The following is a 15,424-nucleotide window of genomic DNA, read 5'->3' as shown; positions in this document are numbered from 1 at the left end:
GATCATTGCAAGCAGTGGCACGGCTATGATCGATCTAGTTAAGGCAAACTGACATGATGTTTTACACATTGAGATCAATAAGAATGAAGATGGGATATTTCTCAGTTAGAGGAGACATACTCTGATACGTCATCTTACAAATCTTTTAGTAGTCCAATTGAATATAGGTAACAATACCTTCAAAACTGTGACTGAGTAGTTCCAAGATGCTACATTGTATTGGCAAGTAGTTGGCAAACTAATGTACCTAATGCTAACAACTAGATATGTTACGTACTAGGCTTGGTCATCCAATTTATACCTAGATAAGAGTTACCTTAAAGCTTGACACGATGCTTGCTTTAATACGAAAACGAATAACATTGATTCAAATAGCACTCTTGCTAAGTCCAATTCAATGTGCAGGTCACAGATGGGCATGATCCTCTCTCAACGCCTGATGTTTCAATTCCAAGTACACAATTACTATTATTTTAAAAACTAAGGGAATTATGCATCCCTTTGAACTTAATCATTCAACCGCTTATACGGAGCATATTCAAAAAGAATGAGCAAATCTAAGAAGTTTGAGCAAATCTATGAAGGCCAATCTTAAAGCAATCATGAAACATATGTTTGGCAGCTACCCCGAGTCTTCAATTAATATGAAGGACACCGACTTTATATACCTAGATGAATCCACGAACATTCCCAAAAACACAACATAGTGCAGTTTCAATCTCATGATAGTCACTCATAAGATTGAAAACCATAAGCTCCATCACGCATTGCAGGGACTAGCTACTCCATTAAAACACAAACTCGAATCGAGAGGTTTGCAACCTTTAGTCAGTGACTAGTCACTAGATTAGAAAAAAATATTCAGCCAAGAAGATGTTTGAGGCTTGTTGTAGCGCACCCATCCAACTAAAATAGTGGGGTGACTAGTCACTAGATTAGAAAAAAGCATTCAGCCAAGAAGACCTTTGAAGTTTGTTGTAAACAAGAGATGAATCGCACCCATCCAACTAAAATAGTAGGGGGAACAGCCATATCTTCCTTGCGGACCCCTAATTTTGATCATTACTTAGTACAACCTCGAGCTTGGCTACAAATCGTTTTGTAAAGGCCTGGTTTGAACCACCTAGTGCAAGTGCCAAACTGTAGGGACTGTTCAACAAGCCCTTTTTGTGTAGTTGATCCATGACAGCGAATCGTGGCTTGATACGCTTCTGAAGGCTCATTTTTAAGAATATTGGAAAATGCAGGAGCTCCTTGATGTCACGATTCAATACATTGACTAGATAATCGACCTTTTCCGCCATAGTTTCCACTCGTAACAGAAGTAAAGAAGGCTTATTTAAGACCATCACGATGACCTCTTCGCGGGAGATTCCCTGAGATAGCAGCCACTCAAACCGCTCTCTTAGATCCGACGTGCTGTAGCAGCAGATTTCAAATAAAGCACAGTAAAATTGACGGGAATTTGGGTCGAAGCCAAGCTTTTCAAAGAGTTGTAGATTCTCCAACATTTTTTTTGTGGACAAAGTAATGATACCAGGATACTTCACAATGAGCTTGCATATCGCTTGTCTTTCAAGTCCCCTCTGGACCTCGAAAAACTCAAAGAGGCGTTCCAAGCATTTTTTTGTGTTTGAAACGAAAATCTGAGGATGTCGACGGACGATCCTGGCTATATTGTCTGAAGTTAGCCCTGTGGACTTGAGATAAGACAGCCGCCACTCTAGAGTCTCCGACTTCACATTGAACAGCCACTTGGAGTACCAAATCTCCTCGAGGCGAAGGCCCATGGTCCCAAGAAAGTCGATCTTCCGGCGAAGGTTGGAGGTGCGCAGCTCGAGGAGCTCGGGGTGGTCGAGGAAGTAGCGGGGGCCGAGGAGGGAGAGCTTGGCCTCGACATCGGCCAAGGGTTCGGAGGAGAAGCGGAGGAAGGAAGGGGAAGAGACGAAGCGTTGGATTTGGGAAAGGGAGGCATCGGAGTGGAGGAGGAGGTTGAGTTTGTGGGGGAGGTCGGGGGGGAGGGAGGAGGGGTCGGAGAAGGAGAGGGGGGGGGGGAGGTGAAGGGGGGGGGAAGGAGAGATGGTGGAGGAGCAGGAACGAAGGGAGAAACGAGGAGAAGAAGAGGCTATGGAGGCTTTGGAGATGGAGGCTATGGGGGCTCTGGAGATGGAGAAGAAGAAGGGTAAGCGAAACTCCCTTCTGCTCAGTAAGCTTCCCCCCCCCCTCGCCACTTCACTCACTCCTTGCATTCCCTTACAGCCATATAGTGTACCTAGTTCCTTTCCTATATATATAAGGGAAAATCCTCATAGTCTCACCTCACAATGGTGAGCCTAATAGAATCAACTCCTCCTCTACCCCTCATATCTTGTGAGACATCTCCTAGGCTTGATGGCATCACCGCAAATGGGATGACCACCAATGTTGCACACAGCTTGCAATCATCGCACATTTGCGTTCTGCCAAAGAAAGGGCACGATCGAACGGTCAGGATCTCCTTCCGTCCGATCGCGGTCCTTGATTATTATATAATGGGTACAGTTTATTCTTAAAATTTCCATAACTAGCTCCCATCATCATGCTACCAAAGCCAACATTTTCCTATTTTTGGCCTTCCCCCCCAAAGGGTAAGAACTTAGTAATCGTTTCCTTGTGAAAGAGAGAAATAGAGAATTTTGTTATTTCTTATTTTGCGTGTTTTGTGTCATATTCAGATTGGTACAGGTGTGCCCAGATTGGCGATGATTGCTCCTTTTCGTGCGATGCAGTCTCTCTAGTTATTATAAGAAACTGACACACCAATGAGATGAGTTCGACTCTACGAGACACCGAATTTAAGATCAAAGCGTAAAACTTGGCAAGCCTAAACTTGAATACAGTATCAATTGGTGGAAAGATGCTTTGGACTTTGCTTTTTGGTTGCGAGAGGCAAGGTTCCATCAATGGCTATGCTAGCCATTGTTGCGCAGATCTTTCGATGCCAAGTCAAGAGACGTATACACAAAAGCATCATAATCTTCACTGAATATGGCCACAAAAGCCATTGTTGCATGGATGACTTCTAACATTTCAGCACTAATATCACCTCCTTTCAAGGCTACTGTACATCAAAAAACCACAGCGACTTATGTAGCAAATCGATGATTCATTTGCTATTGTTTGCTGTTGTAGATAGTTGTAGGTTTCCGTCAGGTAGGCTTCTTGAAGTCATTCATCTTATTTTGCATAAAAATGCCATGATAAAAAGCCGACCAAACCTAAAACTTAAAATTTTACATTAATCAAGCCTTCATTGAGGTTTAATATATGTCAAGAGCATGGCAGAGCATTGCAAGGGCATCTGTTGTACAACGTCCTTTGGAAATAAAAGCTATGGAGTTCCTTTGAGAAGCCAAGTGAGGCATGTTCTACATCTCAAAGCATTCATCATCAACAAACAAGCATTGAGAAACCTTCTTGTCTTTTATTCTGCTATCATACTTCTTGCCTGCCTCCATTTGCTTTGCCATGTCTTCCACATAGCATGGTAGGAAGCTACAAAAATCAACATAAGAGCCCAAGTCAACTTGACATTCCAATAAGAAGAATCTTTCTTTAAGTTATGGATTATTCAACTACTAACATAATCTCCTTGCTCACAAAACAACTCACCAAAAAATTTTAAGCACAATGAAGATATTATATCACATATAGTCCATATCGATTTGCCACTCTCAAAATCATATTTTACTTTTTTTAAGTTCTAAAAATATGAAAAAGAGACAACTCTACTTCAAAGAAATAAAAATATCAAAAAATGAAATATAAACAAATGTTATATCTAAGTAACCTGTGTCTCACTACCATCAGTCATCATATGGATTGTTAGTAGGCATTAAGGAATACTCAGACTCATCCCCCCCCCATAGTACCTACATCCAATCTAGCTCTCTTTGCACATGATGCTTGCACAAGGGGCTCCATAATGGAATTCACAATGCTACTATCACTATCAAAAGAATAATCAGACTCATTCCCCCCCATTAGTAGGCATTATGGAATACTTAGACCCATTCCCCCCCTATAGTACCTACATTCAATCTAGCTTTCTTTGCACATGATGCCTGCACAAGGGGCTCCATAATGGAATGCACAATGCTACCATTACTATCAAAAGAAAATCAAGAACTACTAGTAGCCTGGAGTGCTCCATCAGTGGTTCTATTCCACATCCTATGTCCATGCAAAGGCCACCTGCAGGAAACAACAAGCTCAAAATACAACCCATAAAACTAGTGGACCTCTCCACTAATCCTCTAGCATGCCTACTCAATGAAGATCCTGCCATCTTCTCTGCATCTAGATGATAGTGCATCCATGAGTCACTCCTCTACTTGATGTGAAGTTTATCAAATAATATATGTCTCTCCTGTTAGAACATGAGTGGACAATGGCCCATGCGTTTAGAAAATATTATCCTAAAGGAAAGCATCTACATACAAACAATGAAAGTTTGAATACTGCTAAACTTTTCTTACCTATAGTGATAAAAGCAAACAATGTAAGAAAGAAAGCCAACCATCATATCATGTCCATCCTCCATGAAATGTCCATAAGGCACACTGTCCCTCATGACTACAAGCCATGTGACCTCTAAGCCCTAAACATGAATGTATTTCTCAACCATGTAATGCAAGGAACTTCAAACAAAGATTGTGCCAATATGTTAGAAAGACAAAACTCAAGCAAAATCTCATTCAATTGAGAGAGCATGTTTAAATTTCTTTTACATGCAAAAGGACATAGGAGAACCAGCCATCCATCATCGTTGAGTGTAGTATAGCTACCACACTAATACCATATTTAACATGGTCCTTTGTAAGCTTATTCCATTTGGGAATCCCAACATGTCCCTCCATTTCCAAACCCGTAGGGAAGTCTAGCTTTTTACTTTCCTACCCATCCTAGTATAATCCCTCCCCTTACTAGCAACTCCAAGAAAGAACTCATGTACCTCTCTATTGGCATCATACTTCTTGGCAGTAAAAAAATCTAATCCCATGGTAATGTAATCACCTACCATTGAACTAAACATAGACACGCCTCCATGGCCATGCATAGGTGATGGGGGTGATATGAAAATGTGATGAAATCTTTCATCATTGTCTTTTTTCTTAGAATTAATTGAAACGCTTCAATAATAAACAAGAACATAAGCTCGATAATTTTTCAAGAAAATAAGTAGAGATTTCTACTTGGAAGAGAAACCTCAATGATTGGTTCCTCATCCCTATTCTCATGAGATGGAGTATCCACATCCTTTACTTCTGCCAAATAGAGATTCCAATACTTTAGAATTGTAACTTCCATACATATTTTCTACCAACTAGGCTACAAAATAGCTGATGGCATATCCTTCTCTTTAGTTGTTGATTAGTTGTTTGTTTTGTCAGCCTAGAGGACGTTCTCTTTGGAGTATCTTATTTCTTAGTCTTCTTTGGAGTATCTTCTTTACCATTCTTCTTATTGCTGAGTGCACAACAAACATAGATCTCTCAGGTGTAGGTACTTGCATAGCTGAAAATTTAATCCACCTTGGGTAGTTACTAAGCTCCCACTGGGATAATCCATTCAGCGAACTAGGGTACATGCAAGTGTTGGAGTTCCCTATCTCAAACCATCCTTTGCATTAGGTAGGCATTTGAATCAACTTGTTCTCCTTCACAAGGTGCTTCAAGTACCTTCAATGTGGCAGAAGTTTATTACTTACCAAATGGAAAATATCTAGTTCTCTCTCAAAGAAAAGATATATAGATCATGCCTATGTACGTGAACAAAACTCTCTGCACAGATTGATTGATCTTTGTAGCCTTCCTTGGTGCATGTCTGTCTCCTCTCTTTAAACCTTGATAGAGAGGAGAACATATTCTTCCTACCCTCTTGTTTGATGTCCTCCATGTACTTCTAGAGTGTATAATCCGTAGGCAATACAAATGGATCGATCATGGCATTGAGGGCACAGAAATCCTTGAGTGCCATGATAGACTATGTCTCTATCTTCTCAAGGAAGATCTCCTTGGTGAGCCACCTAAAAACGATGCACAAACCAATAGTCACCATCTTTCATTACACAACAAGACAATAATTTGAGCATAAATAAACACCTTACCCTCTAAAGTCATTGTCACCTGAGGGCATAAAATACATATCCCTTATCGTCTTGTTTGCTTGAAGAAGAGACAATATCATTACTCTCTTCTCCATCCTCATATCTGCATTTGCTAAACTCTTAATCTTTGTGAAAGTTACAAAGGATTCATGACTCTCATATCTCATATTGAAGACTCTTGTCTTCCACACATCTCCTTGTTGGGGATCTACACAATTAAGCACCTATTACAAAAAATTGAATGTAAGAGATTTTACAAAGTGCAAGACTTACCAAAAAATTAAAATCGCAAGTTCATATACCATTCCCATCCTACCAAAAAGCTTCTTATGAATGCTCCCTCTTTCCTTGTGTGTTGCTTCTCCTTTACCTTCGTGTGGTATTGTTTTTTCCACAATATCCAAGTTCATATCCAAATTAAAAAATTAAAATCACAAGTTCATATACCATTCCCACCCTACCAGAAATCTTCTTATGAATACTCCCTCTTTCCTTGTGTGTTGCTTCTCCTTTACTTTCGTGTGGTATTGTTTTTTCCACAATATCCAAGTTCATATCCAAATTTAAAATTTAAAATCACAAGTTCATATACCATTCCCATCCTACCAGAAAGTTTCTTACGAATACTCCCTCTTTCCTTGTGTGTTGCTTCTCCTTTACTTTCATGTGGTATTGTTTTTTCCACAATATCCAATGCTTGCTTCAACTCAGAAGCGTAATCCACCTTCAATAGAAAGAAAAAGTGTGAAGAACTCACATGAAGATTAAGCAAAGTAATCATGATGGTTTTGAATCCCATGAATTTTAAGTACCTAAAAAACAAGACGAGACAAAATTCCTCATGAAAAAGGAAACCACTGCAATGCATCCCTTGATTTGGACTTATCAATCATTTGTTCTTGTTCCTTTCTCAAACTATTCATGAAGAATGTTGGATCGCACTCACACATGTTATTTGTATTGATAAGGTATCCCAAAGGCTTGGCTTAATGATTGCATGTTCATTCAATCTAAAATTCAAGAAGGAAAAAAAATATTTCACTCAAACATGAATCCCAGAAAATGACATGCATGTTCATCCAATCTAAAATTCCACAAGAAAGGAATACATTTCAATGGAACATGAATCCCAAAAAATTGAAATACAACTCTAGAAAGTTAAAATATCACTTACAAACTCGTCCATTGCAATCCATCCAACAATACAATTTTGGATGTCCTTGAGGGGTCTATCAATATGCACATCACTCTTATGTGTCTAGACCTTGTCTCCATGTAAGCCTCAATAATCAGCTCCAACCATATAGTTGTCCTTTGATTTCCCTCCCATACATAAAACATCTTCTTAGACATAACCTTCCACTTACTCTTGCTTGCAACCTCCTTCTCAATTTTACTATCCACCTCCTCAAATTCCATATTTGTGACCACGTATTCACAGTTGCACTTGTAATAGGAAGCTCCTCTCCATCACACTTGCACAAGGACACAATGAATGCCCCGTCTCATGCAAGTAACCTCATACTAAAAAGCACTCTTTAGTACAGATACATCACTTCTCAAACCCCTAACCCAAGCATAAGTAATCAATCTGCAAAGAGGGATCCTAGGACATTCATCAGACCCAAGAAGTCTACGCTTCCCAATTACATCTCCACCACTTGCTATCTCCATGTCCATCTCAGCAAATTCATCCTCATCTTCTTTTGCTTCACCTGAATGCCCAACCTTTCTGAGACCGAATCTTCCTTTGACACTTCTTTATCCTCATTTACAAGGATATTAGGAGGTTGGACACTTGAGCCCACAATAACTTGCTTCCCCCTTCCTTAGAATGAGGATGAACATCTGGCTCCTTAAGATCAGGTCCTAGTTTTAGAACCCTCTTTTGTAAACCCTTTTGCATCTCTATCGCAACATGTGTAGAAAAAATGAACACAAATCTTAGCAATGTTTAATCACAGTATACTTAAACCAGTGCAAGAATGAATAAGGAAAGAAAATTACCATGAAACAAACATGTACTTTGCATGCTTTTGCCCTCAACACTACCCTGTTAATGAACCTCTATTCTAATAAGTTTGCAAGCCAACCAATAGACATATAAGGCATATAGGTAGGGCATAAATGTGTGAGTTGAGTACAATGTTAAGTCCAAACGCATGTAGTTTCAAGAAGCTGTATATCATACTCTCTTTAGGTGCTTTTGGCATGCTTATGCTTTTCATTTTTTTGAAGCCTACAATGCCTAGAACATGAACTTAGGGGCATACTAAGGACACCTTTTCATAGTCCGAAAGCATGCCTTTGCCCATGAAAGCCATGCAAATTCAAATGATTGGGAATTCAATTTGCATGGCTTTCATGGGCAAAGGCATGCTTTCGGACTATGAAAAGGTGTCCTTAGTATGCCCCTAAGTTCATGTTCTAGGCATTGTAGGCTTTATTAACACGCAGTCCAAAAGCATGCATTTTAAGGCCAAAAGCATTATCTTGGCATGCTTTTGGACCACGGTCCAAAAGCATGCAAAGATTAGACTCCCAAGAATGCCCAGAACTAAGACATTGTAGCATACAAAGAAGACATTTTCTTTAGTTTGAAAATTAAAGTCCCAAGCATACTCTCAAAGCAATGCAACAAGATTCATTTTCAAGCTCACTAGATATCATGTCATTTTAAATCATTCATTAGATATGCTATACTTAAATGATGAATCACGGTAACCTACTATAATATATATGGTTTTATAAATGGGCTTACATATGGTATAATATAAGTTCTAATGCATATTATCTAATGTACATGGTAAATATTTACGAACTCTTATTCGCATGGACTTATATGGACTTGCATAAAGACTAATACGTGTTTTTACATGGACTTTTAGATGCTCTAACATATACATGGACTTATGTTTTCATGTGTATATACACGTATTTATATGTGGTTTGATATATATGTTCATGGACTTATATAATGACTCATGTAAATTGATCTAAGATATATGGTCAAATATTTATGGACTTGTAGATGCTCTTACAAATATATAGTTGGACTTATATGTACACATGGACTTATGTATTCATGTGTATATATACATAGATTTATATATGGTCTAGTCTATATTCATATATATAGATGGACTAAGATATATGGTCAAATATTATGGATTTTTATTTATATGGACTTATAGATTCTCTTACAAATATTTGCATGGACTTATATATGGATATATGTATATATATATTGTTATGTATATATATATATATATATTGTTATGTATATAGATATATGGATTTAAATATGGTCTCCTCTATATTCATCTATACATGGACAAATATGGTGTAATGTATATACATATATATACATGGATTCAAGTATTTTATCATGTTCAAATATTAAGGTGTTCTTCATTAATCATGGATCTAGTGACTAATAGAGAGAGTGGAGGCATTACTAACTCACACCATCAAATGTGTGATGGCATGAAAGTGAGTGCTATGTATCATCTTCAAATAAATGCTTGGATTCTCTCTATCCAACTGGCTGTCACATAGTTTCAACTAGGAATGCTTAACAGGAAGTCCATCCTCTGACAGTCCTATTGTCTCTTAAACTTGACATAAGGTAGAATGTTAGAAATTGGTTGCACTCAAAGTCTACCAACTAGTTTGACTGACATCAAGCAGCTTGTTCTTTCCACCTTTCATGTAAAGTGTATTCTTCCTCACAGATGGTCGCACTTATCTTTGAACCACTTACCTTTGCTTAAGCCATTCTTCTTTACACCACTTTGCTCAAATGAACTCTTAGGATTCTTTCTCCCCCACCATAATACCACCTGCTACTGCCTTCTTGCAATATTTAGAGAGTAAGACTTTTGCAATTCGTTATGATACATAGTATTATGAGGTTTCTTTGTCAGACATTAGATACCACTTCTCCATTGTAGAGGAAGAGATTGAGTTGCATTAAGTGACCAAAGCTCGAGATGTTTTAGTGGCACCTCAATTGGTCGAGTTGGAAGATGGAGAGAAAGGATCCATACTTGATTGACAGAAGAATCCAATGTGTGACTACAAAGAAGAAAACTTCTTCCAGTGAGCATTCTTACTATGTTGCGACACGTTCCATTGTCAAGCTATTTGCATGTGCGATTTTCAAGTGCGCAGACAATCGAAGTGGTTGATGAGCTCCCCAATAATAATGACGGGTATGTTCTCTTTGAGTTGTCCCCAATATCTTCTGGCTCTCCATGCAAGGAATGGATCAAAAGTATGACAAACATGTTTAGATAGAATGTACTACTTGTAGGCAAGAGGTTTCCATGGTATTGTAAGGACCAGTAGATGTGGAGGTTATTTGAGGTGCTACAATGTTGACTGTGCACAGGAATGATTAGTGAAACACAATGGAAAGATAAGTTAAAAAGAGGGCTCCCCCTATCAAAGCTATAACTGGAGAGAGTGGGTCTCTAGTCTGGAGGCACTGTGGAGAGCATTCTGAGTGTGTTGCAACATGCAGTGTATTTATTTACTACTGGCTACCCCATGATCTTGAAAAAACAAGCAGATGTGCAATTCATATGGGTATATATAATGATCCTATGGAGCTCAGAGCATCGCGACTAGAAACCAAGAAGGTAGAGGAGATGGTAATCATGCATGCTAAGCTAGCTCCATATGCCTCGTGCAAAAACATAGAGATGGGAGTGACCTGAGATTTGTTGATGGATATATTGCTTGTCAAGATGTCTACTATTGGTCCTTCCTCGGGTGTGGACCTTATCAATAGAATGAGGCTAGGGGGAGTCTTGGTAATATGTGGGTACATTTTGATCACATACATTGGGTTAGAGGTTGGGTTGCTATGGTAGCTCATGTGTACAATCCTTTTGTGTGCAAGTGTCTGACTATTGTGACATGCGAGTTCAAAGTCCAAAATACAGATGCATAGGTACAATTTTGGATGATGTTGAATGTGCAAATGTAGAAGAATGGTTTTCCATGTTAGCATTGCCCCCATAAAGGGGCAGGCTATAGCATCAAGAATACCAACCCTTGGAATTTGGGCCGAAGCACGTGCAAGCATGCTCTCATGCACTACGTGCACTATATGTCTATGGGTAGTTACTTGTTGTCTTGGTTGGGTGCCATCATTATGTAGCATTATCCTCTTGGCCTTACAAATTTTGAAAGTGCATGGTTGTTGAGCTTGCTACCTTGTCTAAGGAGGAGATGGATTAGATTGCACAAGCCAAGGAGCCTCTATGCATCTACTTTTGTAGATAATGTTTCAGAAAAGTTTTCTACGGGATGGCAATTTGGCCTCTTCATTGGTTTATAGTAATTAAATTATTTAAGACTAATTTAATACTCCATGTTCTCTATTTCAAATTATAATTGATTGGCTCAGGTTTTTTACAACTCACTTTTATAGCTTGGCTTGCTTCCCACGGCTCGCTTTTTTGTCATCCTCCACTCCAAGCAATTGTGCCCTGTCATCATCAAATGACACAGCCTTTGCAGACAACCTTCAGCGACAACTCCTATGGCACAGCTTTGCCTCAAGCAAACGGACTGAGCTGACTCCAGCTGGGCGATGGAACCTTAGCATCAACAACCTATGAAGCAATGGAGATGGAGTCGCCTCTCACCCAAATGCTCCATTAGCACCCTCTGACGACATGTGCCAAACGACCATCTGTAGCCACGACAGTCTTCAATCCTACAACCACTAACGGATGGCTCAATTGGGATGCATCATCCTGCAATAGGCTACCATAGCCAAAGCTCCTTCCAAACGCCTTCTCCAAATGGGCTCCTCCTTGCTCCCACGCATGGCCGCTCTACTGCAACGCCGGGCCAAAGATCTGCACAATGCCATTGCCTCCAATGCTCACAGTCAATCTTCTCTGAGGATAGGGTTAGTTAGTAAAACCTCGAGTTAGTCAGATTAAACCCCGATCAAGATAGAGACACGTGGCGCTAGCCTTATCACCCTATCCTTCAAGGGTACCACACCTTAAGGCTTGGTCAAGGACCAGCCACATGGCACCCTATCCAAACAACCCTGTCATCATTGAGTTGGTCAGGTGCCACATCATTCGTTATCTAAGTTCTAACACGTGGCAGTCGCCTACCGCATCGGTAGGTCCAGTTATAGGTGCCACATCAGCACTCCACCCTACCAGTCAAAGTCATCACCACGTCAGCACTCCACCCTGGCAGCTAAAGCCTCATCCACATCATCATACAAGTCAGCTACCACATCAGCATCTTAGTCAGTAGTGCCACATCATCAGACCAATCAACTACCACCTCATCAATGCCACGTGCCATTTTGACCCCCTCCTACCAGGCACACACAGCACCTTGCATGTGAACACAAGTGCTACCTCAACACAGGGCTCCATAGGCACAATCCCTACTAGGCACAGTCACTGCATGTGACCCTTGATTGCCACATCATCATTGAGCACGTTTGCACTCCTTTTGCCCCTCCACCTAGATCAAGTTGTATCTCTTCATCCAAAAGAATTTGAGGGGCTCCAAAAAGGAAAATTGCTCTATTTTTCGTGCTCTACGTGCTCGTTGCATCATGGGCACATTTCGGTGCAAGTATCACTCACTTTTGAGCCTCACCGACAAATCCAATTCCTACACACACATTAGCCTCTACATTAATGCATCTGACCCAACACATAAAAAGAACCAAAGAAAAGAAATTATTTATTGTTCTTTCATCGATCGATGGTTGGTATAGATCTAGATCAGAGTAGACTAGATCGCCATAGAGGGGACGCTTTGAATTTTCCCAAGTTTCCAATCTAAGCCATGCCCAAAATTCGACTAGTACCTACTCGAAGTCAATCCATATGCTCACATACAATTTCACATCATCACATTACCTAAAACCTTACGTTCATCAGTTGAGTGAGTAGACTTCATAGTGTTCAGAGGCATTGCCGATTGATCAGTGGGCAAATAGCACATGATTTGATTTCACACACACATGCCATCTTTGTAAAGCCTATTCGGCTATTTCACGGCACTGTGCACATCATTTCAGCCTTGTAAAGCCTCTTAGCTATTCCCGGCATCATTTGCTACAAGCCTTGTAATTTAGATCGGATTATATATTGCAGTTCTACCTTCACTGATAGCTCATATTTCATTTGTCATAGTCAGTGTTTTGCAGTTGATTCAAACAGTAATCTTCATGACACTTTGAGTACATTTCTTACACCATGTCTATGACTAGCAACCTCAATCTGGAGGCATTTGCTAAGCTAGACAACTCTAATTACGACACATGGAAATACCAAATGAAGACCAATCTTGTACTTCAAGATAAATGGGAGTATGTCAATGGATCTACACCTAGACCATTGGACAATCCAGCTAGTAGTAGCTCTACTCCACCTGTTGTCACATCACCAACAGGGGGATCTCCAACTACACCAACAGTTTTCGCACTTGTAGCAGATCCTGCCATTGCCCGAGCACAAGCAGAATGGGATAAGAAAGATAAGTATCCATATCATCTGATCAAGCAGAATGTGCAAGATGTCATGCTAGGATAGCTCAACACCGTCAAGACATCCAAAGAAGCATGGGATATGTTTGCAGCTCTCTACAAGTCTAAGAACACTTCCAGGATTCTTACATTGAGAAACCAAATCAACCAAAGTTTTCACAATAGTAGCGAAACCAGTCATGCCTACGTACTCAAGATCAAAGACTACAACAATTAACTCACAGCAGGAGGAGAGACTATGGACCCCACACAAATGGTTCAAGTCATCCTGAATGGACTAGGAGAGGAATACAAGAATCTAGTCCAGAGTATTGCCATCCAACGGCAAATTCCGACAGTGGAAGAACTTCAGTTAGTCCTACTTGGTGAAAACCTCAGGACTCTAGCCATTCATGCACGCAAAGATCATTCTAATGATCAACATTCATAGCTTTAGATAGAAGCAGAGGCAAAGGTAGATCATTCCAGTGAAGTGGTCATCATCAGCAATAGAGTCATCAACAAAGTTAGTATCAGCATCAGCATCATCCTTAGCAACAGCAGAATGAACAAAGAGGAAATCATTCCAACCGAGGAAGATTCCAAGGACGAACGTGTCAAACATCTAGTGTAACTACTGTCATAAGTTTGGACACTATGAAAGAGATTGCCGTAAGAAGCAGTATGACCAAGGCAGTCAATCTAGTAGCAATCGAGGGAATTTTTACAGAAGAGGAAATCATCGTGGTGGACATTCTAGTCACAGTCATTTTGCAAATGAACATGGGAATATGTTTCTTGCAAACAAGGAAATGCAGAAGAATGATACAGTGTACCTAGACACCGATTGCAATCCAAAAGAGGATTTTAGTTATTAAGTTGACCAAGCAGATCAAGATCCTTGGTACATCGACAGCGATGCATCATCTCACCTAACAAATCATCAAGAATGGTTCACAGAGTTGAAACCATTAGAGGGTCAGAAAAATGTCATCTACACAACAGATAATACACCGAATCCAATTCAAGGGACATGCATTATCCCTATGAACAATTTCACTTGTACAAAAGGATTGGTGAAAGATGTACTCTACATTTTGAAGCTCAGCAAGAACCTCTTGTCAATAGGTCAAATGATGGAACGCAACTACTGAATCATCTTCGACGGAGATGAATGCACTATCAAAGATAAATCCAAAAGATTTCACCTAGTAGGAAAAGGTGTCAAGGAAGGACGCTTGTACAAAATGCCAGCTACAATATCAGATATGCAGGCCATGTCAGCTCAACCGCAACAGATGCCACTATCCGCAAAATGGCACAAGATATGGTCATGTCAATTTCAAGAGCTTGCTAGATCTCAAGAATCAAAATATGGCAATCAGGATTCCAAAGCTATAGTTTCTTGGAAAAGGTATGTTGCTTTGGCAAACAAAAGCAAACCAAATTCAGTAGAAGCACCTCTTAAGCAAGAGGTATTCTTGATTTGATACATACAGATGTATGGGGTTATGCCCAGACCCATAGATTCAATGGTTCACTTTACTACTTGACTTTCATCGTCGACAACTACAGCAGATATTGTTGGGTCTAGTTTCTGAAAGAGGAATCTGAAGTGTTTTCTAGATTTCAAGAATTTAAAGCCATGGTAGAAAATCAGACAGGCAGAAAGATCAAAGTCATGAGATCAGATAGAGGAGGTGAATACATGTCTTCAGCATTCATGAACTTTTGCAGAGGTCACGGCATTTGAAGAC

General features: G+C 39.9%; 1 protein-coding gene across 1 annotated transcript; it reads right to left on the bottom strand.

Moving 5' to 3' along the window:
- Nucleotides 1-875: 875 nt before the first annotated feature.
- LOC147882483 (transcription termination factor MTERF8, chloroplastic-like) lies at nt 876-2,251 on the bottom strand. The gene has a single exon (XM_087400897.1). It carries the CDS (start codon nt 2,247-2,249, stop codon nt 1,050-1,052), a length of 1,200 nt encoding a protein of 399 aa, XP_087257023.1. The 5' UTR covers nt 2,250-2,251; the 3' UTR covers nt 876-1,049.
- Between the last annotated feature and the right edge of the window lie 13,173 nt (nt 2,252-15,424).

The sequence above is a fragment of the Dipteris shenzhenensis genome, chromosome 29, assembly GCF_047967505.1.
Source record: "Dipteris shenzhenensis isolate YYH24624 ecotype China chromosome 29, Dip_SZ_1.0, whole genome shotgun sequence".
Taxonomy (NCBI): domain Eukaryota; kingdom Viridiplantae; phylum Streptophyta; class Polypodiopsida; order Gleicheniales; family Dipteridaceae; genus Dipteris; species Dipteris shenzhenensis.
This window is presented reverse-complemented; position numbering and strand designations above follow the sequence as displayed.

Coding starts and splice junctions, on each gene's coding strand:
- LOC147882483 (XM_087400897.1), bottom strand. CDS start 2,249: ATGCAAGGAGTGAGTGAAGTGGCGAGGGGGGGGGGAAGCTTACTGAGC.